At 44.2% G+C, this 25,313-nt stretch overlaps 1 protein-coding gene across 4 annotated transcripts in view; it reads left to right on the top strand.

Moving 5' to 3' along the window:
* LOC108099857 (zinc finger protein 697) overlaps positions 1–16,374 on the top strand; it is a 28,858-nt gene extending 12,484 nt beyond the window's left edge. Inside the window, exons 2-4 of one of the 4 annotated variants that reach the window (XR_001771960.2) lie at positions 691–741; positions 9,762–10,280; positions 12,398–12,483. Coding sequence is in view for 3 of the 4 variants with exons in the window: in XM_017203503.2 (XP_017058992.1) it covers positions 12,021–12,026; positions 12,398–15,112 (2,721 nt within the window). In the remaining variant the exon portion in view is untranslated. Of the gene's footprint in view, positions 1–690; positions 742–9,761; positions 10,281–10,874; positions 12,027–12,397 lie in introns of those variants that run through there. The other 3 variants (XM_017203504.2, XM_017203503.2, XM_043207794.1) reach the window with 3 other exon arrangements.
* The last annotated feature ends 8,939 nt before the right edge of the window (positions 16,375–25,313 follow it).

Raw genomic sequence — 25,313 nt, forward strand, 5'->3', positions numbered from 1 at the left:
AAAAGGCAGCAACCGCAATTGCAGCCTGACATTTGTTTATTTTTTATCGCCGCTGTATTGCGGCTACTGTATTAATGAGCAAAAAAAAAAAAGAAATAAAATGAATTATAATTTATGGAAGGCAATTCTAAACGCTTCCCCCATCAATCACCTGCCGTGGATTTTGCCTTCGATTGCCAATCAGGCGGCGGCTTTTGCCTCCTTCTTTTTGATATCTCTCTTTCTTTAGCCTGTTTTTTTTCGGTGGCCGACACGCCCACTTAATTTGACCGCGTTTGTGGGTGGTAACCGCTCTTTTTCGGGGGGCCAATTTTGTAACTAATATTAAGAGACTTCAATCAATCAATGTGGGGGGAAAACCTGAAATATAAGGAGCTCCCCACTAAATATGTTGGCTAAAATTTTCATTAAACCGCCAAGCAGTCTGAGAACCAAAAGCGATCGGTATTTGCCTAGACCATTAAATATTTATGAGCTCGCTGCTGGCCGAGAGTTTTGTCCAACCTGCCAACTATTTCCAGCTTGATTAATGATCTCCCCGCTCGACGGTGTTCTGCTTTAATTACCGCAGCAATTAGCAGCTGAAAAATCCGCTCCACCAGCGAGCGAACTGCCACAATTTGTCATAGCAGCTCGCAGATTCATCGCCGAAATCCTCAATCTCTAATCGCTGTTTTCTGTCTTTTCCAGACTATGCAAGATCCACAGCGATTGGACTCGGCCACCGTCTAAACCGAAGAGGTAAGCTTACTACACCACACCAGCTGCTGCTGCCACCAGCAGTGCAGCTTGTGCCTCATTTTGCTTTTTGGCTCCGAATGACAACCCTGGCCTGGCTGCTGCTTTATTTTGCGATCGCAGCGCAGCGCAGCTCCACCTGGCCAGGCAACCTTCACAAAAAGCTGAAACGCATTTTGAATTTAATGCGTGCGACGAGGACAACCCAGGGGTGGGGGAGTAAGAGGGGCGAGGGGAAGGGGAGGGGTTGGGGTTGGGGTAGAGGCGGGGGTAGCTCCCCTTTGGATCGATCATGTGCGACTGGGGCTGTCCAACTATGCCACAAGCCAGTGTCGTCTCTTGGGGAGCTTGCAAGTCGACAAAAACAGAGATGGGATCGGAGAAGAATATTCGATATACTAAAAATTATTGTTCAAATAATATTTATTGAATTAAAAGCAAAAGAAAGTGTAAGATTTATCTATGCTTTTTAATTTTCAAGATATTATTTAGATTTAAATATTACAAAAAAACATTATAGGAAAAATTATTTCAAGGGTTTTTTAAATTAATAAAAAATTTATTTGTAGTAAAAAATACTAAATAAAATGATTCATCTAGCCAAGCTTTCAAATTCATTTGTAAAACTGCGATTGAAATATTATTCATTTATTTAATAGCAACATTCTTCCTATGAAATATTTTTGAAATGTTCGAATAATGTCTGTTATAAAATCTACTCAGAATTAAAAACATACATTTGATTTTTATTTTTGAAATTTATATTAATTTTGGCATCGAAGCACCACCGAACTCCTTCGTGAGTGGTTTCAAGTATCGAGTCTGCAGGTGCACCACTGGCGGGGGCGTCGTCTCAGTGACCTTCCCCGCCAAAGGAATCGCCGGTTGCCATTGAAAGCGGCTGAAGCTGAGCACTCTAGACAGATTGCCAAGTTTCGTCTCGTACGAGTTCGACCGAAATAAAAAAGCCAAGAGATACAAAAAACAAAAATAAAAGCGATTCGAGCCAGTGCAGCTGGACTTGGCCACTTTTGAAGATTAATTGCTCGCGACAGTCGCGAGTTGCGATTTTGCCGTTTTGCCGTTTTGCGAGGCTGCCCCCTGAAGCGGCGGCTGCTGCTGCTGCTGTTGCTGATTTTGATGCTGCCTCCAAAAAGCTGGCAACCTGACCATAAAAATCGGCATTTGCTGGCAGCACACACAAAAAATTAACATGACGTCAACGACAAGCGCACGGCAACAGAAAAAACAACAGCTCAATTGGCCGGCAGCAGACGCGACCTTTGCGATTTGGCCTGGCCAGTGGCGATTAAGGCCAGAAAAGCGTTCCACATGTCCGACTGTTCCGACGCTTCGATGCTGGCTAAGAAATCCATCGGCAAGTAAGAGATTTCTTTCCACACGCCCCGAGTTTTACTGGATTTTTGGGTGTCATCACATTCGATATTTTTTTTTATCTCAGCAGACTTTTTCCCCATTTGTTTTTTTTTTTGCTCGCTTTCCGCGACAATTTTTTTGGCGCGTCTTCGTTTTTGGATTTTTAAGTCTCGTCGTCGGTGGCGCTTTATTCATAAATCCGTCAGCTGCATGAAATACAGCTTAATTAACAAAAAGCCAAGAGAAAAGCCGCAGCAGCACGCAGCGGAGGCGCAGTTCCATTCATTCGAGCGCCCATTGAACAACGAGCCCGAGTCTTCGGTTCGGTTTTGGTCTTATTTGTGCGCCCCAAGTTTGTCATATGTATATATCTTCACAATATCTCCATAATTGAGCTGAGTTTCGAATTCAGATACGAATTGAGTGCGGTGAGGAGTTTGGCGTTTGGTGTTTGGAGTTTGGAAAACGGTACGCAAACGGTAAATACGCGGGGCCATAAACAAACGAGTCAAATTACAAGCGAACGAAATCAATTAACACCTGCCGGTGATGAGTCCCTCCATCGATCAATCGATCTATCACACGAGCTGCATAAATTAGCCGTCAGTCTCCGCAGCATAATTGTGTGTTCTTTCAAGCGATCCAGCGAAATTAACATATCAAACACAGCATAATTGCTCTTTAATCGCGCCACGTTCCCCCCCAAAAAAGGCAAACAGAAAAGGAAAATAAAACCAGTAAGAAAATCAAAGCCTGAAACTCTGAAAATTAATGACTTTCAAGGGCTCCCCGTCGCGCGGACTGAAAAGAAAAATAGTCAAGGAAGCTTTAGGTCGTTTATTGTCACTGTCGAGTTTTCTTCTGTTTAACATTTTCTATGACAACAATGATTATTTTAAATGGAACCCGAAAGCCTGCACATTGTAAGGGAAATATTTCTTTGAAGCTGAACAAAAATATGATAGGTTTTTGTTCGGAGATGAAGTGAGTTCTAATTAAGTCAAGAAACTTTGGTTTTATACAGGAAGTTATGGCTCAAGTTTTTATAATTTTTTTAAAATTATATTGCTTAATATTGAATTTCAATCCTTAAGCATTAAAAATGTAATCTTTGAGTGCTAATTCTTAAAATTTAGTCAGTGCAAATTCAGGTTAATTTTATTGTTTTATCCATTCATTTTTAGTTTCCTTTCCATTTTATTTTTATTTGCTTCATTTTAAGTGCGTTTTGCATGGGTTTTGCGCGCGTTTTAAACCCCTGACGCTCGTCGAAAGGCCTTCCGACCCTCAAAGCCCCTTAAACCCCCCCGGAAAACCCCTTATTCCCCCTTTGTGAAAACCCCTTTCTGGACTCTTGGACTCGTATAATGCAAAGTGACAGCAACGGCTTGTAGGCAATCAAAATGCGAGCCAAAACACGCGCAGGTTTGCAATTGTGGACTGCTGTTGTTGTTGTTGTTCTTGCTGGTGGTTGTTGTTCCTTGTGTTGTTATTATTATTTTAGTTGTTGTTGCTGTTGTTGTTGTTGTGGCCTCCACCTGGCAACGCAAATTGAAAGAACTTGTTGCAGTCAACGGGGCAAAAATTGAATGCTTTGCACTTGCCTTTGCGGTCGCAGACAGAGAACTCAGATATTGGTGGTGCCGTTGGTGGTGCTGCTGCTGCTGCTGTTGTTGCACTTGGTGGTGCACTTTTGGTGGTTACAACTATTGATTACATGCCTTGCAATGGCTCACATTACCGGGGCAGTGGACCCCAGATGCGGGTGTTGCTGTTGCTGGCACGCCAGCAATATGTTGCTGCCGTGCCTTCGAATGCAATATCGCAGCAACAACAGCAACGGCAGCAGCATCGAACGGAGTCTGTAATTAATGCGGGAGCCTGCGCTGACATTTTGAGAAATTTATTGCTCCGAGTGGATTTATAGTCTGCGACATTTTATAGTTTTGGCCCCGGAGAGCCTGCGGTTAACCAGGCTAAAAAAACCCAAACAAAATACCCCAGCGATCCCTGCGAGGATCGAGGAAACCGAAGAGATCGATGTGGGAACCGGGAACCCTTAATGCGCATCATGTGCGCGCGCGCATATATAATTTGGCTACCCGATAATGATCGGCCTTTGGCATAATAAATTTTACACAAAGCGCAAAAAAAAAAAAAAACAAAAAATGAAAAAAAGAAACGGGAAAAATGTGCCGCAAAACGCTCAGGAAACTTTCAACTTGTTGCTGTTTGCTGTTGCTGTTGCTGTTGCCGCTGTTGCTGCGTATCCCCACTTGCAATCTATATTAATTTTTATACGAAACCGAACCGAACCGTACTGAACTGAACCGAGTCACGCTGCTGCACTTTCATAAATGCCAAAAATTTCACCTGCTTTCACAAAGATGATTAAAAATAAATATGCAGCGCTGCAGTTCTCGACGGCCGAAGGTTGATATACGATAATTTCGTTCTGATAATGTGACGGACGGAGGATGAGACAGCCAGGCTGGGGATCTGGGATCTGTGACCCAGTTGAGGGCTTTTTCGGTTCGGGCTTTCGAGTCTCTTCTGGGGGCTTCGTGTTGAGCCAAAAAGCGTTTAAGGCTAATTGCAAAGATCGCTTTTGGCTGATAAACGAACCGGAGAGGGCCGAACGGATATGGAGAAGGTGGAGTGGGCGGACTCGGAGGTTGACCCAAAACCTTTTGCCCAAAAACCCCTACTTTAAACCCAAAAAAAAAACAAAAAATAAAATACTGAAATGGGAGAGAAAAAAACAAATACGCGGCATTCGAAGCTCGTGCTTAATGATGATTGCTGGCCCCCAGAGGTTAAAATTAAATAATTTCCGACTCCAAATGAAGCCGAAGCGCGCTTCTCTAGTCTAGGCTAAAATGGCGGGCGTTCCAGCCATTCATTTTAGCCCGGCCATATATAATTAGCATGAAATGAGCCAGGGATCTTTAGTTTGGTCAAAGAAACCATTTTTCTGAAGACTTTTCGCTTGTGGCGATTTTGTTTTTTAGTTTGCGAGTTCCTACGTTTCATTTCGTTTTCAGCTCTTTTCTGCTATTTATGTTAATGCAGCGATTAAGCAGCAAATCGTGTGCCTAATTATGATAAACATTCGCCAAAGTCAAGAATAGAAAACAGAAAGAGGAAGTGCCACATCAAGGAGTGTGACCAGAATGTAGTTGTTGCGGGAGAATTTTAAAAACATGGAATTTCGACTATAAGTTATTGTGAAATAGTGTGGTCAATCTACAGTAAAAAGCACTTAGCTTAAGTTTTTTGTATGCACCCTTTAAGTTTTATATGACCTTTTAAATAATTATTATGACCCTTTTCTTAATTAGGATTAACATGTAAAGCCATGAATATAAAACCTTCAGAGGAAGATAAGCATGGAGGAGTGTGACCAGCCTGCTGTAATTTCGTGTGTAAACCAGTTTTGCATTTATTTTTACCTCTCCCCTGCCCCTTTCCAATTTCCGAGGCCCTTTTAGGCGCCTCAGTTAGTCGGCAACGATAAGGCGGCAATGGTTTAATTTAGCTGCACCAGCGGCAGCAGCAGATGACGACAGGATCGTTGGGCCGGCCTACGTGCAACAGAAGTTGCTGCAGCAGCAGCAGCAGCAACAGCAAAACAAATGTGTCTGTATATCGCAGCTAAATTGACTTTGATCACGCGATTCGGATCCCCCTTTTTGGCCCGAGTTATATGGCCAGGTTCAGAGTCTTCGGAGACTCCAGGTTGCCGGCTCCGGGTTCTCGGGCGCGGCCTTTTGTGGCACAAACGGAAGTATGCTAAGCAACTTGTTGCTGCCGCAGCAAAGGCAGCAAAAGCAGCTGAAGGTGTATATTGCAAAAATAATTACATTTGATTGTAAAAGGCCAGCGTCTCTAGGCTGCGGGACTCGAGATCGGACCTCGGCCTGCCAGAGAAAAATGTGCAACATGATTGCAGTTTACAGCCCCAGCAGCAGCAGCAACAGCAACAACAGCAGCAGCAAAAGCAAAACCAACAGATAAAATGCATTTACAATTGAATTTGAATGTAATTTTATTTAAGCTGCGGTCAGCCAGGGGCAGCATGTTGCTCGGGTGTTGCTGTTGCTGTTGTTGCTGTTGTTGTGTTGCTCCTTGGCACGGCAGCAACAATTGGCCTGGTGGCAGGAAATCGCCATTATCTGGCATTATCCACTTGGCCAACGGTGGCGTAGGTTGCAACCGGCAAACTGCAACCAGTAAGGCAGGCCAGCAAGCAGCAACCTGCAACCACGTCAATCCCCAGATCAGAGCCCCTCTTAATTAATGATCCGAGTCCGAAGCTCGGTAGCAGTGGCAACTAATTAGCATATCGTTAGCTCACATATTGACGTCAAATTTGGTCCCGGCCAATTCGCAGTCGTTTTCAAATTACAGTGATCATTTTAATTGCAGTGCGCCAAGCTCGCAGATTCAGATTCCGAATCAGTTTTTCAGAGCGAGGCTCCAATTGAAAGCAAACGAGCACCAGTAGCCGGCCAGCTAGTTATAATAAATGAATTCGCATCTCAGGCAATCATCAGGCGGGGGAGCAAGGCGATAATGAAACAGGGTGATATATAATGAAAGATATCGAGATCAGAGTTCACAGCAGAGAGAAATTACAGAGATACTATGGAAAATGTGTGGGGATCAAAGATCTGTGGGGGACATTAAAGCAAGGCAAATTGTTTTGAAAGTTAACATCTGGAGGCTTTAGAAGTACTAAAAAATTAACTAGATAATCATAAAGAATATACATTATTTATAAATAAAAATATTTCCTGGTGTTGATAGTCACTCTTCTTTTATTATTTCCTTAACTTTTCCAGTGTAATTTTCCCGAACGAAAACAATCAAAGCAGAGCTTTTCCAGCCAGTTGCGAGCTCGTGTTGCTGCGGGGGGCGGTCTCAGCAACATGTTGCTGCTGTCATTGGCTACCAGCAACAGCGGCGATTGTTGTAGGCGTACGAAGAGTTTTCTCCACTTTTTTTTCGCTTTTTAATATTATTATTTCTCGTTTGATGAGCAGCTGAGTTCGTTGTCGTGGCTAAGCAAATGGCGTTTTATTTTATTAGCCATATTTCTGCCTCGTCATGCTTTGTTTGCCTTCGGGCAGCGCCTTGCTGTTGTTGTTGTTGTTGTTGTTGGCTGGTGTTGTCTTTGCACTTGTGATTGAAGTTGAGACTCCATACAAGCCCCCCACCCAAAATGCCCGTCCATTATCAATGCATATCACGTTGAATGCTGATGTTTATGATGTCGTTTATTACGACCAAAGACAAGTGAAGTAAACTCAAGTGAAGTGTGGCTTAAATGGCGTCAGAGACATTTGCCAGATTAATGGCCACAGTCAACCGAAGTTTAGGGGGCGGGGGGCCCGACAGGGGCGTGGCAACACAAACACAAACACCAACACCAACAGCAGCAGCAACACAAACACTAACAACTGCAATCGCACACCAACAAATTGTTTACATTTTAATTTCTGCAATTTTATTTGCTTAGCTCTGCGAACTGTCGTCGCTTTGAACAGGAGGCTTTGGGAGGGGGGTCGAAGGGGGGGGCAAGGGGGTCTAAAAAGGAGGCACATGGCACGAGGCTTATCGCGGCGTCTCTGGGTCCCAAATGGACGGGGGGCATAAAATGTGTTTGACGGGGGCTACTGCAAAACTTCATCAAGTTTCGCTGTGTGTAATAAGCGTGACAAATGCCATGCAAATACAGTGGTCACTCGTCGGGAATAACCCTCATAGGTTTTGTGATAAGAAAAATATAAATAAATTTTTGTTTCACTTCTTATGGGTTTCAAAAATAAATAAATAAAGAAATAAAACAGAATAATAAAAAATAGCGGGGGAATATCCCAAAATATTGTATATGATTAGAAACAAGATATAAAGAAATATGATAAAAAGAATTGCAGTTAGTTTTTTATTGTAAAGTAAAATATTTGTGCAAACAGATAATGTTTTCCAATCGTATTACCATTAATCCATTTCCACATTTTTCTTTTAAATTACAAAATTCATTTATAAACACCATTTGATTTCTTTTTATTTGTTTAAGTTTGCCACCTTCATTTTAGCAAAGTTCGTCGTGTAATTATAATAACTGCCTTAAAAACTGGCCGTGAATCATATTTCCATGGCATTGCACATTTTCAGTTTTCCCGCAGTCAGTTTTCAGTCAGTGGTCGCAATTCGCAGTTTTGCAGAGCGAAATAACAAAGCCGAGTTGGCAAATCTGGGTTCTCGTTTTTGCCATTGTTGACAACAAATGAGCGCCATTTAATGCGCTTCCTAGTTGTTTGCCCCTGTTGTTGCTGTCGCGTTGTTCGCCGGTTGTTCGTTCATTGTTCGTTGTTTGGCGTAATTAAGCAGCGCTTTTCTTTAGTCTCTAGTCGCACCACCACTTTGCACTTGCCTTGCACTTTTCCAGCTTTCGGCTTTCAGTGTTCAGCGTTCAGTGTTCAGTTTTCAGATCATTTACGAGCACTTGGCATTCGCCGTTCCACTTTGCCAAACATTTGCTTACAAGCATGTTTCGCTGTCCGCTCTTTTTGGTCTTTAAGCTGGCGACTTGTTAGCGCCATGTTTACACTCTAGAAAAAGCTTAATTAAATCTGCGATTGCGATTGCGATTGCTCCGCTTTCCGCGCTTTCCCCCATTTTATTATTATTTGGCCACTTTCGGAGTCATTCCACCCGTGGCCAAAAATTAACACTTCATTTAGCATAATTTCACACCATCTCTTCCATCGCCTGACAAGTCCGTTCTGTCTTTTCCATTCTCCCATTATGTAATCTTCTCGCCTGTCCAAAAAAACTGAATCCCCTAAATGAAAGGAGAAATTCAGTAAGTTTTGGATGAATTGAAAACGAATTTCGAGGTACCCTTTCAGTAAAGAAAATTATTTTTTTTATTTCTCGGTACGGAAAACTTTAAAAATGTTGGTATGCATTCACAGTAGCTGTATTTTTGAATATGGTTCCCAAAAAGTATAGTTTCTGACCAACTAAAGCCCGCAAGAATTATTGGTCAGCCCGTTTCAGTCCGCATCCTCATCGATTTATAGTGCCAACTCCTTTTGCGAGTTAATTAACACTTGGCAAGGGTATGAACACTCATACGGATATATGTATATTTGTGTTTGTCCAAACTCTGCCGGCCATAAATCAAAAGCCTCCTCCGTGAATCGGATCCCCGATTTCGCGTGCTAACAAGGCCCCAAAGCGGCGGAACCTTGGCGAACCCAGAAGAGAACTTCCAACTGGCGTGAAAATTTATGTTTTTTTTTCAGCTTTTTGTTCATTTTACTTTTATGAATATATATATGTATGAATATATATATTCTGGTATATGAGGGACAGTGAAAGAAGTGGAAAAAAGTCAAGCGGAGAGGAAAAGCAGGAAAAGAGCCAATGCCGTTGGCCACATTTGCTGGTGTAAAGTTTTTCGCATAGTTGTCAGCATTGCGCTGTTTAATTACCCTAATTAAGAATATTAATTGCCAGTCGGGTGGATAATAAACAGCGATGAGGGGGAAGGTGACCCTATTCCCGGAAATAGAACATGAATTATGATATGCAAAAAAGAAAACTTTCCGACCGTTTTCCATTTTCCATTTAAGTTGCGAAATCGAAAAAGTTGAGACAACTTTAAACAAGGATACGGGGTCTTCGCCGAGGACAAAGGACACGCACTCCATTAAACCGAAAGGGGCAGACATATGCGACAACAATAACAACAGCAATAGCAAGCCACTAACTGGCAGGAGGTGAAAGGTGAAAGGGGCGGCGAAGGCCGAAGGATGAGCAGATGGACACAGGTGTCCTGTCGCTGGCCCATCAACACCTCTCCTCGGCTCACCGACACAACAACAACAACAACAACAGCAGCAGCAACAGAACAACACAACAACACACACTCGGGAACAGACGGGTCCGGCTCTTTTCATTTTCTCAACACGTAAAGCAAACACGTGACCGTTAAGGACATGGACTCCTGCTGCCCCTTACTCTTAACCCCTGACCGACCGCCTGACCCCGACACCCTCTCCTCTCTGTTGTAGGCGCAAATTGCCAACAGAAGGACAACGACAACGAGGGCACTGAGAAAAAGGATAGAGAGAGATAGGGATTGCTTTTACGTAAATATTTATTACCAAATTTTTATGAAGAATTATTTTTAAAATCGATTATAATGATATTAACTTTTTAAATCAAACAAAACTCAATATTTTTAGGAGCCTACCTGCCGATAAACTAAAGAATTCAATATAATTTTTTGAATTTATTTTTGGGAATTTAAAAGTAATGTGCTTTTACTTTTTTAGTACGATGTTGAAATTAGCTTACAGAACTTTTTCCTGGTTAGGCACAGATTCTTCATTTGAATTACTCGTAAATAAGATTTAATGCCTCATTACCTTTTGAGCTTTTTCTCTCAGTGCACTGCTGAGAGACCCCCACATAAACTGACGGCTTATGGCAGACACAGCACAAAGCTTCGCTTGGGTTCGCTCTGCTCCTGCTGCACCACCACCCCCTGCGCCGCCCACCCGCCGCACTTTGCACCACCCCCCTTTCAGCTTACACCACTCCATATCGCAGCTACGTGCGTGTGTGCACAATATTCATATATCACAAGGATAAGCGCAATGCAGCAAACGTCCTTCCAGACGTGCCGTTCCTTGCTGTTGTTGTTGCTGCTGCTTTAGCTTTTGTTGCTATAGTTGTTGTTGTTGTAGTTGTTGTTGTTGTAGTTGTTGTTGTTGTAGCCGTTGTCGTTTGTGGTGCCTTGTCCTTTTCCCGAGCCAACTGCTTTTGGACGCGGTGGCAGTGGCAGTGGCACCGCACTCAGCACAGCACTCCTGCTCCCGATTCGAATGTGTGTGGTAACTTTTAATTATTTGCGAATGTTGGCGCCAGACGGCGAGATGCGATGCGATCCTGTCCAGGACTGTCGCCCGTTTCATCCTGTCTCCTTTCCTTCATTGATTTCGCTGACCAGAAGCTTAGGCTAGCGGAGGGTGGGGTTTAGAATGAGGAGGGTTTGGGGGTTGGGGGGTGTTGCGCCGGTCAAGGCGAAGGCAGCGCCAAAATCCAAAGGCCCCATAAACTTTGAGCGCCATAAAATCTGCTGGCAGTGCCATAAAAATTCCCACAGCGGGAGTTGGAGACTTTGGAGACTGTACCAGAATTCCTTTACTCCGCCAAATCCAACGGTACCCCGCTCACTACTCCCATACACCCGTCCCTTTCCCACCCGTGCAGGCAAACGCATAAAACTAACGCAGCGTAAACGCCGCCGTCGTTGTCGTTGTCATCTGTCTTCTCGTTACGTTATTTCTTTTTGGCAGCTTCAGCACAAAATTTATCTTATTTATTTGTTTGACTGAAAGCCAACTCAACGGATGCCGGGGAAATTGCTGAATTTTGATGCTTGACTGATTGCCACCCAAAACATATCTTTAAATTTGTTCCCCCACTTCGTGCTCGATATTTTAGCCTAGTTCTACGTAACCTAATTCCACATTAGCTTTGTGTAGGAGTTCGCGATCTGGCAACGCTTGAAATGCGTGAAATATATCGTGTGAAGGCGGGATGGCAAGACGATTTATTATTTGGTGAGAAGGTGTGACAGAGCGAGATGGCTATAAAGCTGCAGGTGTCAACCTGTCTTTTCTTGCATTAAAGTCTGTCTTCCTTGTGCTTTTCCAAATTTCAGTCTTTCACTCGGAAGAACTCAAGACACTCACATCTATTTCGTAATCTGATTTTTTACCAAACATCCGTCAAGCAAAATTGATTTTGTGTACTTTTAAAGTTAACCAAAGTGTCATTTAACATTATTTTCGGACTATTTCTTATGCTTGAGGTCTAAAAAAATGGTGGTGAGAATATAGAAAAGAACTAAATATATAACCCTCTGCAGTGGTTTAAAGTTTAATTGTTAAGGACTTGATTGCTTTTTCTTTTAGTGGAAAATTAGTTAATACGGAAATTCTATACAAATAAAATGTTTGTCAAGTCAGCAAAAGGGCCTTTCTTGAGGTAAAAATAAACTGCTTTGGTCATACTAAAACATCTCTCCTGAGTCTGCAAAACTAATCGTCAATTTCTCCAAGCTTAAAAACAAAACTAATTGTTAATTTTCTCAACATATTTATTAAAAACTAATTTATTAACAGAGCAATTTGAGGTTATAATTTGTTTTGTTACTTTTTCCATTAGTAATTTATTATTATTATGTTCTTTTTTGCAGGCCAGTAAATCTCGTCAATTAGCCCGCAAGAATCCACGGCCCTGCAGGCTGGATTTGTTGTGGCCGGAAGTGCCAAGGTCACGCCAGCTGCCCGAGGAGACAGGCGCCTTAGCCCAATTCAAATTCGAGCCGAACGCTTCCAATCCGCAGGAGAAGCCGCCGCTGAAGCCGCAAAAAGTTGACCTCATGACGATGGCAGAAGGCACCGACCCCATGGGGCATGGTCACCACGCGAATCCGCACAATCCGCCTCCGCAGCCGCCGCAGCACCACCCGCACCACCTGTCCCTGCCCCACCCGCCGCCGCCGGCGCCGCCACCACAGCTGCTGAACTTCAACCACCAGCAGTATCTGCCACCACACATGTATCCTGCGCCCGCGTCAGCGGCTCAATCCCATTCCCACTACGGTGGCCTCCAGTATCCGCATCCGCATGCCCTGCAGCACCAGCACCACCAGCAGGCGCCGCACCACCACCACCATCAACACCAGCACCACCTGCCGCTGGCGCTAAGTCTCCACCAGCAGGCGGCGGCTGCGGCGGCGGTGGCCGCAGCGGTGGCCACCACCAACCACTCGAACAACAACAACAACAACAACAATCAGGCCAGCGTGGCCAACAACAACATTGTGGTTCCGTGGAAGCAGCGCAAGCGCAAGAGGCTCTCGGCGGTGCTGGACAAGCTGCACCACCACAATAACAACAACAACAATAACAACAATGAGACCCACTCGAATGGTCTCGCCTGCAAGGCGGAACCCATGGAAATGGAGGAGGATCTGGCCGAAGAGCAGGACGAGGAGGACCACGATGGCTCCTTGCCGGACGAAGAGGAGGACGAGGATGCGGAGGACGCAGAGGCGGATCCAGGAAAGTACATCAAAAGCGAACAGCCGGTCAGCGAGGACGAGGAGAACGGCGATCCGGAGATGGATAACGATCCGGAGGACATTTCCGGCGAGGATCTCGAGCTGTCGCACAGCGATGACAACGACCATGATCAGGATCAGGATCAGGACAGTCCCCGGATCAGCATGAGTCCGCTGCAGCTGCAGGCCTCGCAGGGCAACCTGCCACGCGGACCCGAGGATCCCAGTCAGCCGCTGAACAAGGAGAACCCCCTGCACGTGGACATCAAGACTGAGATGCCGAGCAGCCCGTACGATCGATACTTTCCGATACCATCGCCCCTGTTCGGTTACTACCTGCACACCAAGTATCTGAACGAGGTGTTCCGCCGGCGCCACGATCTCTATCCCTCGCCCCTGCAGCACACGCCCTCCTCGATCGCCTCCGAGACGGAGACCTCGCCCACTTCCCAGGAGCGCAAGAGCGGCGGCTCCTCCGGCCACATGCTGCCCCACGCCCTCCTGGCCAACAACTCGCCGCCTCCCTCGCTGCCCTCGCCACCGCGCAGCGAATCCTCGGTGGGCAACAGCAATGTGGCGAGCAGCACCACTGGCGGCACCACCACTACAACCACCACCGCCGCCGCCGCCACCAAGAAGAGGTCGAGTCCCAAGCCGCGGGGCAAGAAGGGCGAGAAGAAGCCGATGCCGCCGCCGCAGGAGCGTCCCTTGGATCTGTGCGTGCGCCACGAGGTGGAGACCAAGAAGTACAAAAAGTCCAGCTCCAAGTCCCTGAAGTCCTCGCAGGAGTCGTCCGGTCGGTCGGCCGGCATGATGCCACCGCCGCCGGCACTGAGTGCCGCCAGCAGCCTGGAGAGCATGAGCGCCCTGTCGCCGGCGTCGAGCAGCCACTCGGGTCACATGCCCATCACCACGGCGGCGACGCCCAACCACCAGCCACCGCCCAACTCGCCATACGCCAATGCGATGAACGCCGCCCATGCGGCGGCGGCGGCAGCGGCGGCGGCGATGATCAAGATGGAGATGCCATTGCATCCGCTGCACCACCAGCAGATGCACCACTCGCAGGTGCCCACCACCACGGTGGGTGTGCCGGTGATCAAGGGCGATGTCGCCTCGCCGACGACCAAGGAAACGGTGGCCTGGCGCTACAATCTCGATGTTTCGCCGGTGGTGGAGGAGATGCCACCGGGGTCGGATGTGGCCTATGTGTGCCCCACCTGCGGCCAGATGTTCTCGCTGCACGACCGGCTGGCCAAGCACATGGCCTCGCGGCACAAGAGCCGGAATCCCGCCAACGATATTGCCAAAGCCTACTCGTGCGACGTGTGCCGGCGGTCCTTTGCCCGCTCCGACATGCTTACCCGCCACATGCGCCTCCACACGGGCATCAAGCCGTACACGTGCAAGGTGTGCGGCCAGGTGTTCTCCCGCTCCGACCACCTGTCCACCCACCAGCGCACCCACACCGGCGAGAAGCCCTACAAGTGCCCCCAGTGCCCGTACGCCGCCTGCCGGCGCGACATGATCACCCGCCACATGCGGACCCACACGCGCTACGACTCCCGGGGCGGTTCGTCCAGGGAGGGACGCGAGGGCCGGGAGAGCCGCTCGGAGTCGCGCCGCAGTGGCGAGCGGCTGGAGGAGCCCAAGTCGCCGCCAAGCAACAGCCATCCCCTGCTCGACATGAAGATGAACATGAACATGGGCATGGGCATGGGACTGAACATGGGTCTGCCCATGAACCCGATGAGCCTGCTGCAGGAGGAGCTGCTGCAGAAGTCGCAGCCGGGTCTCAGCCTCGGCGGACCCATGCCCATTGTGGTCAAGACGGAGAGCGCCTAACGGTATCTGCTGGCAGGAGCAGCCAGGCGTTTCATGACCTGTTAGGCATTATCCTTGACCAGGAGCCCCCAGCTTAGTGCTAAAAATCTAAAGGAGATGAAAACAGGAATCGTATAAAGATATATATTTACTAGAGCAGTTTGTACTTGTACCGGAAATCTCTGCGAAGACTGAGGAACCTTAATACTACCTACAGTTTAGATAGGCTAGCGAAGCATCAACTAATTATTTTTGTAACGAGAGTTCGAGGAGAGCTAGAGGGCAGCACTCAAGACCACCCAACGTATTAGCACTTAAACTAGTTCTAGTTGCTAGATCCCCTCGCGTTTGACGAGCCCTCAGGAGTTTAGATAGCCGGGATCTTCGATACAGCTAGCAATTCCATGTTCCACACTTAGGCTATATACTATACACTATCATATACATAGATCGATCGGTCGATCAATATAGGCGGTTGGATCCTTCAGGCGATCTGACCTCTCAGCATTTTGAGCAACGTTGAAATTACTAAGCTAGACTCGCTACTTAGGCTAATAGGCGTGCCACATCGGCAGAAAGGCATTCGTTTTAGTTAACTCTTAATTTATTGGTAACCTTACTCAGCAGCATGTAAACTTATACCACAACGATTTGTATTAATTTAATTTTACTCTAGTTAATTAATTTAGTGATAGCCTACAGAAAAACACAAACAAAAGACAAAGAATTCTCCCTAGGGCTCAAAAAAAAGGAACACAAAAAAACCAATTTCTATGGAAATCTTAAATGAAAAGCAATCGCTAAACAAACAAAAAAACATTTCCTTTTTTTGTTTAACAAAAAACACACTGTTAAATTAACATTATCTTTGTAATTGATTTAACGCTCGCTCTTCTACTATTTTACTACTTTTTGTTTTCATGAAATGAAATAAAAACCTTTAAGTTTTCTTTAGTTCATAAACCATCTTTGGATCGGACACACCTCACCCCTTCCGGATCCTCGAGTGGGGACAGGTTAACCCGTTTGTCCCCCGGGGGTCGGAAATCCCCTTCGGGGTTGTTTCCATGTTTCAAGTTAAAGTTTTTCGTTATTTATTATAAAAAAAAAAAGAAACAAAGCCCCGACTCCCGCTTATTGATTATTAGTTCTTAGTTAAACGTTTAAATAAATTATTAACTTATGTTATTCTAGTTGGTTATGATTAGCTCTTAGTTGAAGTTTTTCACAAAATAAATTAAAACAAAGTCTACACACAGATGGACAATGTCAAAGAAAACAGAATTTAAAGCTCATTTTGTTATTATTTCAATTGGTTTATTATGATTTTCAGATTGGACACTTCTTTCTTTTCAGGCTTGCATGATTTTCAGATTATCGATTAATTTGATACAGACGTGGTAATTTTTTAATTAACTTCAAAACATTTGTCATTCAAATTGGATGATGATGAGATTTTTTAATAATATTTCTAATTCATTTTATTTAAAACAAGTGCCTTTCATAAGTCCTTAAAGCCTTTCAAATGTTTAAGCAAACATTTTCAACGGCTGCCCACCAAATATGGTTATTATTTCAATGATTAGCCGTGTGGATTTTTCGGACCTTTTTTCTCCACTCGTCTAAAACCTATAGTTTGCCACAGTTTTTGTACTTGAGCCGGAGACGATGTCGTAGTTTTGGCCGTAGTCAGAGCCGGAGGCGGAAACTGGCTTACAAGCTTTTAGGCAATGGGAATCGCTTACAAGGCGCAGTCAGCTCCTTTCGCCGGTCACGAAACTGCATTTTGGCACGCAGCCCCCGCCTTTCCCACCCACTCCCCGCTTTTCGGCTGGTTTTTCCCACGCTGAGGATGCGGGGGTGCTCAAGCGGAGGAGTGGGAGGAGTAGCTCCAACCAATTCAAGTCCTTGTTCTTTGCATGGAAATTTTCTTGGGGCCTAATGGCCTCGAAACACGAAGAAGGCCGTCCAGGCGTGGGAGTTCCATGGGTGGCGGGTTGTGGGTGGTGTTGGTTTTGAGGGGGGGGGCGACTTTGCAACTTGCTGCATTGCAGTTTGCGGCTAATGTCTGACCTTGTTTTGCAATGACTAAATTAATTCCTTAATAAGTGCGGTTGCAAAACAAACACGAAACTGCAGACGTGGCACAGTTGGCTGGCACTCCCACTCCGGCACCCCGCTTCTCCACCCTTCCCCCCTTCAACAAGGAATTCTCAACCGCCCTCTGTTTGTGTAATTAAGCAGTGAAAATGCCCCAATTGACAGACATTGTGTTGGCTGCGGAAAATGGAGGAGTTTCGCATCTCTGGGGCAATAAATCAGGGCGAACTACGGCTAAGTAGCCATCGTGTTGCAGCCAGCATGTTGCACTCTATCACTTTTCACGGGTGGCGACGGTGGCAGCGGAGGGAGCGCAAAGGGGGTAAAAGAGGGGTTCCGTGGAGGGTGACTTATGGCCAAAACTGTATTAGCCGGGCCTAGATGTGATGATGCCGCATTGCATAATCCGCTCGGGTCGTGCATCATTTTGGTCAACATCGCCATCGCCTGACATTATTTGCAACTTGCAGCGGATTTTTCTCCTTTTTAAGTTACCCTTTATCGAATCGTACGAAGTATATTGGTTAATGAGGATCTTTGAGTCCTTAGGAATTTTCTGCTCCTGGATAAATTAGTGACAGGACATACAATTATTTGTTCTTAAAGAGTTCAAAATGATATCTTTAGATTTCATCCAAAAATGTTTAAAATATTTTATTTTTATTTACCATTTTGTAACCACAAAAACATATTTAATGTTTACTAATTTTTTGTCACCAAATAGTGTTTACGTTCAGCTTCCAATATTTTTTTATTGTTATTTATTTTACAACTAAGGCTATCATGCTTAAATATTTTTATTTTTAAGGACCAAATTAGCGGTCGTATTTATTCACTATTGATATCTTATTATTATTTATTACAAGAACCTTTTTGTATATTGTTGATAATTTATTTTGTTGAATAATTTAAACAACTATTTTTTACGCATTATTTACCTAACTTTTTTGTACGCACTTCAAGTGGACATCTTGTGGTCGAATACCGCGTTTATACGATTCTTACGCGTTCTCCTTTATTTTCACTCGGCTCTATTCTGTGGCACGCATAAATCTCTAAACAAGGCGCGCGTGTCGTGCGTTTATTATCACTTCCTCTCCACAAAACCAGGGGAAGGGTGGCGAGGGGGTGGTGCAGGGATTCAGATTCAGGGGAATGGCTGGCATCCAACTTTCCTTTTGTCTCCACTCGCGAAATTTATCGCTGTCATTTGTAATTGTAGCGCGAAAATTGAGTTTTAGTTTGAAGTTTGAGTTTGGCCAGGGTGGTCAGGGGTGTTCAGGGGTGTTCAGGGGTGTTCAGGGTTGCTCAACGAACGGGAGGGGGACAGGGTTGTCGCCGTTCGCCAGTCTATGCATTGTTTCCATCATCATAATTCAGTTTGGCTTTGGATCAGCTCCAAGTGATTGTTTCGCCTGGCGGAGATTTAGGAGCACTAAGCTGGGAGCGCACACAAAAACCGGAAACGATTGTATATAGGCAACCATAAATAGAGAAATACATCTAGATTTATACTTAGATATAGAGCTATATATTTCCGTCACACGGAAGTGCCTTAAGAACAAAAACATTTTTGATACTCAACAACAACAAAAACATAAAAACTAAGCAACAACTGAAATTGAGAGATATTGTAAGATAGAATTTTTGCCTTGTACATTGTGCGACTTTTGCCAGGCCTAATCAACTTTTTGACTAATGATTAACAATAAAAAAGATAATGGTTAGCCCAGCTAGGGCATATATATATAAAGTATATTTACCAGAAATACGTATAATATTTTTAACGAAATGAAATCCTAGCTGTAAGATTTTTCAACTTAACGCTTCGAAGAAGTTAAAAATTTTAAGCATTAAATGCTAAACGCATCCAGTCAAGTATTTTTTAATAAAACTCCATTCACTAGACTCGAAAAACGCCTAAAAATAAACAAAAAAAAAAAAAACTTTTAAAATTACGACAAAAATCCTTCACTCAACTAAACTCAAGTAAATTTTACGAATCGCTTTCAGGAATATTTTTATAGCGCTTTTCGAATTTTAAATCAGAAATCAAAAGATCTAAACTATGTAAATTAAAGCAATAACTATGATAGCTAATCGATCAAAAGACTTTTCAACTCTTAGCTTACATTTGCCTTCTAGTCGTAAGAATTCGAGAATCAAAGATAACTATGATATTGAAATCAAAACAATTTTATCGAAATTGCATTGAAGTGGAGAGAATCAGCGAGCAACATTGTGATATTAGTTGAGAACAAAATCGAATCACTTCCAACTGCTAGTTATGCTATCATTTTGGGATCTTGTGGATGCCCAAAATCCGAGCCCATGACCCCAACCCAATCCGATCTTCCAATTTGATTAAGGTGCTATTAAGTTCGGTATTATCTTACGGTGCTGTGTACAGTAAAAAAAAAAACGCTTGGTTAGTTTAAGTTCCCCTTCACACTCTGACAATCCTTAGCTGCCCAAAACATTATCCATTATTGTACTAAAGTCTCTGGGAACTCTCTCGGCAGTTCCGCCATTGTACGCTAACGTTTAACTAAATTATGAATAACTACGAGTATTTCCATTAAGTCTACTCTAATTAGTTTCTCTTCCATCGCAAAAATACTAAAATAAATAAACGAAACGAAAACTGAAAACTGAAAGCTGGTGAGGAGCGGATTTTTGGAATGCGCAGCTAATGTAAAATGTCTTCTGCCCCGAAGTCTTTACCGAATGCAATCAGGAGGGGATGGGTTGGGGTCTGTATGATGGAGGGATGAGGGATGGGAGATGGGAGATGTGGGGCTTGGAGGATCGGCGGACCTGAAGATGGGTTGAGACACCAAAGGGCTGCTGCTGGAATAATGCGCGTAATAACAAACTGCAGGCGTAACTGAAATGCCAGGCTACTGCGCATTTGTCCAGCTCTACACTCAGAAAAAAGAAGAGTATGTAATTTGAATGTAAGTATCTAAATTAAAAGTATTGATTTAAAGATTGTTTATCAACATTCCCCATAATAAACTGCGTGTTTTTGTTATTATTATCATTAGGATAGTTAAAGCAAATAAAAGTAAATACTTCCTTTTTAAGATATATTGAATCTGTTTTAGAATTTATTTTTTTAAAGGTACGTTTCTCAGAAAAAGGTTTTTTTGCCATCTCAACATTTAAACTAAATTATTAACGCTTTTAAATAGTATCATATTATATTAGGAAAACTTAAAAATTATATAATTAAGCTATGTGAGGTGTATGTTACCTTTATCAAATATATTATAACAGTTACATCTGATCCATTATTCCTTTACAATTTAGTTAGTGAATATTTCCAAAAATCATTCTTTTTATTTGTGTACATATATAAATATTTTTTCGCTAAGTGTGAAATTGGCGAAGGCGTTGGCCCCGACGGACGGGAGGCGCAACTGCGGTAATTACAATTGCCGCCGGACATGGACGGCACCACTGCACCGCTGCACCACCGAAAGCGAGTTGCACAGTGGCAGGCACAGCTGTGTGGCTCCGTCAGTGGATCCTCATCCTCATCCTCGTCCGCGTCCTCGTCCTCGTCCTCATCTCAGCTTTTCGAGTCCCTGCCCAAGAGACAATTATATGCTGCCAGAGACGCATGCGCAGCTTCCTGGGTTGCTGCATTTCGTTTTTACGTTTTTATTTGAGCAAATTGCTGGCAACTTTGCGCTGACTGACTGACTGAATGATAGACTCACTGACTGCTCCGGAGTCCGATCCCCACTGACTGACAGTTGCCAAGGCTGGGTCCCAACTCCCGACTTCCAGGCACCCCAGCTCCCCTTCTCCTCCTCATCCTCCTCTTTCCAAAATGCCGTCTACGTGCGGGCGTTTTGCTCAAGAATGCTCTCGGGTCGCTGGTCTCGAACGATAATGATGATTGCAGTCTAAATTATGATGCCGGGCTGCTGTACAGAGAGAAAGTGTAGCATCAGCAGCGGCATCAGCAGCAGCAGCAGCAACATCAACGGCAGCAGCGGCAACAGAAGCTGCCTGCAACATCATCGACCTGGCAAGCGGCTACTCCTCCTCTTCCTTGATTACCAGGGCTGGTCTTCCGTGGGTTTCCTTAAAATTTGTGGTGTCCTTGGCAGCCAATATTATTATATGAATTTGTATTATTTTTAATAATTTAATAAATTCATTATTTATTATATATTATATATAAATGACTGAAAAGTAGATATTTAAATATGTAAAATGTATATAATGTAAAACTTTCAAAAGGGAACGAAAATGTAAATAGTTGTTTTGAACAATTTATACAAATAACAAATTTAATACATTACCAAATGTTAAATTACAATAAATTTTCGAACGGGAAAACACTTAAGGTTCGTTTGATAACTAATAACAACTCGAAATTTTAGATTTAATTCGAAAAGCAAAAATGTCCTACGGTTTACTTCTTCTAGATGTTTGTTATACTTTTGAAAATATTTTGTAAAGCTGATTATTATTATTTCTTTTAACGGCCCCTTCTGATCCCTTTCTAGACTTAACTTGAGTCCGCTCCTGGTTTGTTTAGCATAACTCCGTGCCGCTGGCCTCGCAGCGAAGCAGAGGAAGCGCAAAAAATCTCATAATTGCAAAGCAGTTTGCCGCAGGTGCGCCACCCGCCCTGGATGTGGATGTAGTATATAGGATGTGGATGTGGCTGGGGATCGGGAACGGGGATGGTGATGGGTTCAGGGGGGATAGGGTTAGGGGATTGGGGATGTACCCGGGACCCTGGACAGAGGACGCCAGATGAGCAGAGTCGATAAGGCGGCGAACCGAACGTAAGTAGATGTGTTGTTGCTGTTGGCGTTGCCTTGATGTTGCTGATGTTGCTGCAGCAACATCCGATGGCAGCGACTCGGTCTCTGTCTTGGGTCTTGGTCTCGTTCTCGTATTTAATGCATTTGATCCTTGATGCTGTTGAAAATGAACTGAGCCCGAACATGCAATCAAGTTGAGTTGCCCGCTCCCCTTTTTCCTCTTTTATTCCCTGGCAATCTTGGCAATTTCATGAATGAAAACTTGGCTCGTTTGTGGAGTTTGCATGTTTCGGCTTTCCGATATACACGCACACCCACACGCCTAAAAAACGCAAAAAAAAAAGATATAAGGTGAATGTAAAGGGGGCTCGAATGGGATTTTCGAACTAGCAACATTCTGCGTCTGTTGCAGCTGCAGCGCATTAACCTCGTTCGCTCGTCTTGCGTCTTGCGTCTTTCTGTCCGGGGACTAAGACTCTCCGAATCCGAAAACTCCTTCTCTGGCTCTGGCAAAATATTTACCAAAGTGATTAAGATGCCTGAGTAATTTTTAACACAATTACGCTGCCAAAGAGACGACGCTGCAGTTGGAGTTGGAGTTGCTGCCGCGTTGCTACCTCACTTACACCGCTCTTGCTGTTGCTGTTGCTGTTGCAGCTGCAATGCTGCTAATGACCAGGCACAGGCTGCAATATAAACTGTGGCATTGTCTGGAATGGGTCCCCTCATCCCCCTCTGCTCCACCGCTTGGGCCCCTCTTCTTTTGCGAACACCCAGCGACTTGTGTGTCTTTGCCATTAGCGCTGCCACACTAGGCTGGCTTTAATCGTAGCGAGGCGAGTTCGCAGCTCGCAGCTCAAAAACCAACAGAAAGAAAAAAAACAGAAACAGAAAATCAAAAGCCAAGCGGGTGTTCACGCATCACCGTTTTTTGACAGCTTTTTTTCGCCCAGACAACAACGAACCACAAACGATTCTACGATGCCCCGTGATTTATCGAATTTATGAAGCTTTGGCAGGTGTTGAGCTCTTGCAACATTCGGATGCATATGCACATCCCGGCGCACACAACGTTGCCCCATTCAACGCACGACAGGCCGCAAAAAGAGTCGTGCCGCATTTGGTTCAGTTTTGGGGCTTCGTGTGGCACGACTTTTTCCCTCTGCCTCGGCGAGTCCATTCAGATTGCCGTGAATAAGTGAATATGTGCACAAATGCACTAACAGCCGGCCCATTTGTACAAAATATTTGTCAACGCGGCACTGCGAGAACAAATTGGTGCTAAACTCCGGCCGCAACTTTGTATTTCGTGTGCAAACAACGAATTTATCAGGTTCTTTGAAAACTGGTCTTCAGAGGGCAGTAAGCTAATAAATATGATTTTAGTCGATAATGATATTGCTTGGTTTTTATTTTTGGACAAAATAAATTTATCTGCTGGCGAAACTTACTTAGAGTCATACGCTAATTGTTTGGCTTTTGGACTCTTGGGTTATTTTTAGTGATGGTTGAAATTAAGGCTTATTATAAGGGAAAACAAAAATTAATCTTTACATAAACATATTTCAAACTTCTGAAAATAATTAAAACATTTTAATAAATAGGATCACAAAATTATAGACCTTGGAATGGGCCATATCTTTAAGTTTTCACGCCAAACGACTACCAACTAAAAAACCGTATATTGAATTTAACAATTCTTTGCATAGATTTCAATCAATAAGCAGTCTTTTATTAGTCGAAAAATAAATATATTAGTATTAAGAATCAATTTTTACTGTATAGTATTTTATTAGTCGAAAATAAATATATTTGTAGTAAGAATAAATTCGATTCCATTAATTTTGAATACCAGAGCTAACAATCTTTTAAGTAAGAAATCTAGAAAAATAAGAAAAGCGCTTAGATTTTCGCTATCTATGTTGGAAAAGCCATCTAAGGGGGCAAAAGGCCATGAAAGCTGAACCCGGCTCCTGCTTAGAGGCTAATTTCCTCAAAGCCAAGTGCCACCTCCTTCTCCGATTTCCCCGCCAACCTCCGGGGGCTCAATGAAAATGAAAATGAGCTCGGCACGCGTTGCCATGGCGCACGACTGGAAAATTGCAGAAGCCGCTTGGCTGCACTTGCGAAAAAGGGGAAGCGTTTTGGGTCGGAGGGTTACCTCCTTAGCTCCCCGGCACTTTTAGCCACTTTTCAGTGGTGTTTCGGCCACGTGTTGCGCATGCGCTTTACTTGACTTGGCTCCGGGGTTCCAGAGTCGAGAGCTCTGGACATGAGCACGACGCCCTCAGCGTTTGTTTGTCAGGGTCGACTGCGTTGCAAGTTGCCAGTTGGCAGTTGCTGGTTGCTAGTTGCTGGTTTGCCCGTTTGCTGGTTGCAAGTTGCAAGTTGCCAGTTGCAACTCGAAACTGCCGCATCGTGCAGCGGCCGTTGCAATTGTTCTTCCCCCAGCGAGCGTGGATGGCGTGAGGCAGGCACCGCAGCAACACCACAACAACAACAACAGCAACACCACAGCAACAGCAACAGCAACACCACAACAGCAACACTAGCCGCACCAGCAACACCTTCACTCTCTGTGGCAGCGATATCGCGATGATGTATGGTCATGGCTCCCCCGGAACCCCTCCTCCCCCCTCCCCCTCTCACCTTGAATGCCCCCTCTTGTCGGATTGTAGGCGTCAACTCACGTTTATGCTTTGTAGACATTATCGCGCCTGTTTATCTTTAAATTGCAAGTAAATTACTTTCGGCTCGCACAGCGGATGATAAATTGTCTGGGCCGCGTTGAAGCCTCTGACGGATGCAATGAGCCCCAAATCAAGGAGGGGGTGTTCCAAGGGGGGAAAATGGGAAAGTATCAAGCTCTTCCAATTATTCGCCAACTGAATTCACAGATTCTCACCCGTTCATCCGAACATTTCGTGAGCGAACTTAACGCCTAATAAACTCAAAATTACACTAGAAAATCGCAAAAGGGGGTGACTAACCAATGGGTTGGGTTCGCGTTGTTAATAAAAAGGTGAGAAATTGGTAAGAGAAAAGTTATGTTTTTGCTTTGGGCTTATTAATGTTAATTAGATATGAATTTACAGATAAGGAAAATGGAAAACAAGTATTTAGCTAAACAAAATAATACAGATTTCTAAGATTATTTTTGAATAAGAATCAGCTTCTATTATATGAAAATGTTCTTACTCAGCATTTCTTTTGCAGATTCCTAATATGTAATTCTTTATATGTAGAATAAACAAAAGTGTCATAAGAAGTTATTCTTTATATGTAGAATATATATTTCAAACAAAACATGAATCTATTTCTATTGAGTTTCTGAG

This window comes from Drosophila ficusphila, unplaced genomic scaffold, assembly GCF_018152265.1.
Source record: "Drosophila ficusphila isolate 14025-0441.05 unplaced genomic scaffold, ASM1815226v1 contig_106, whole genome shotgun sequence".
Classification (NCBI taxonomy): domain Eukaryota; kingdom Metazoa; phylum Arthropoda; class Insecta; order Diptera; family Drosophilidae; genus Drosophila; species Drosophila ficusphila.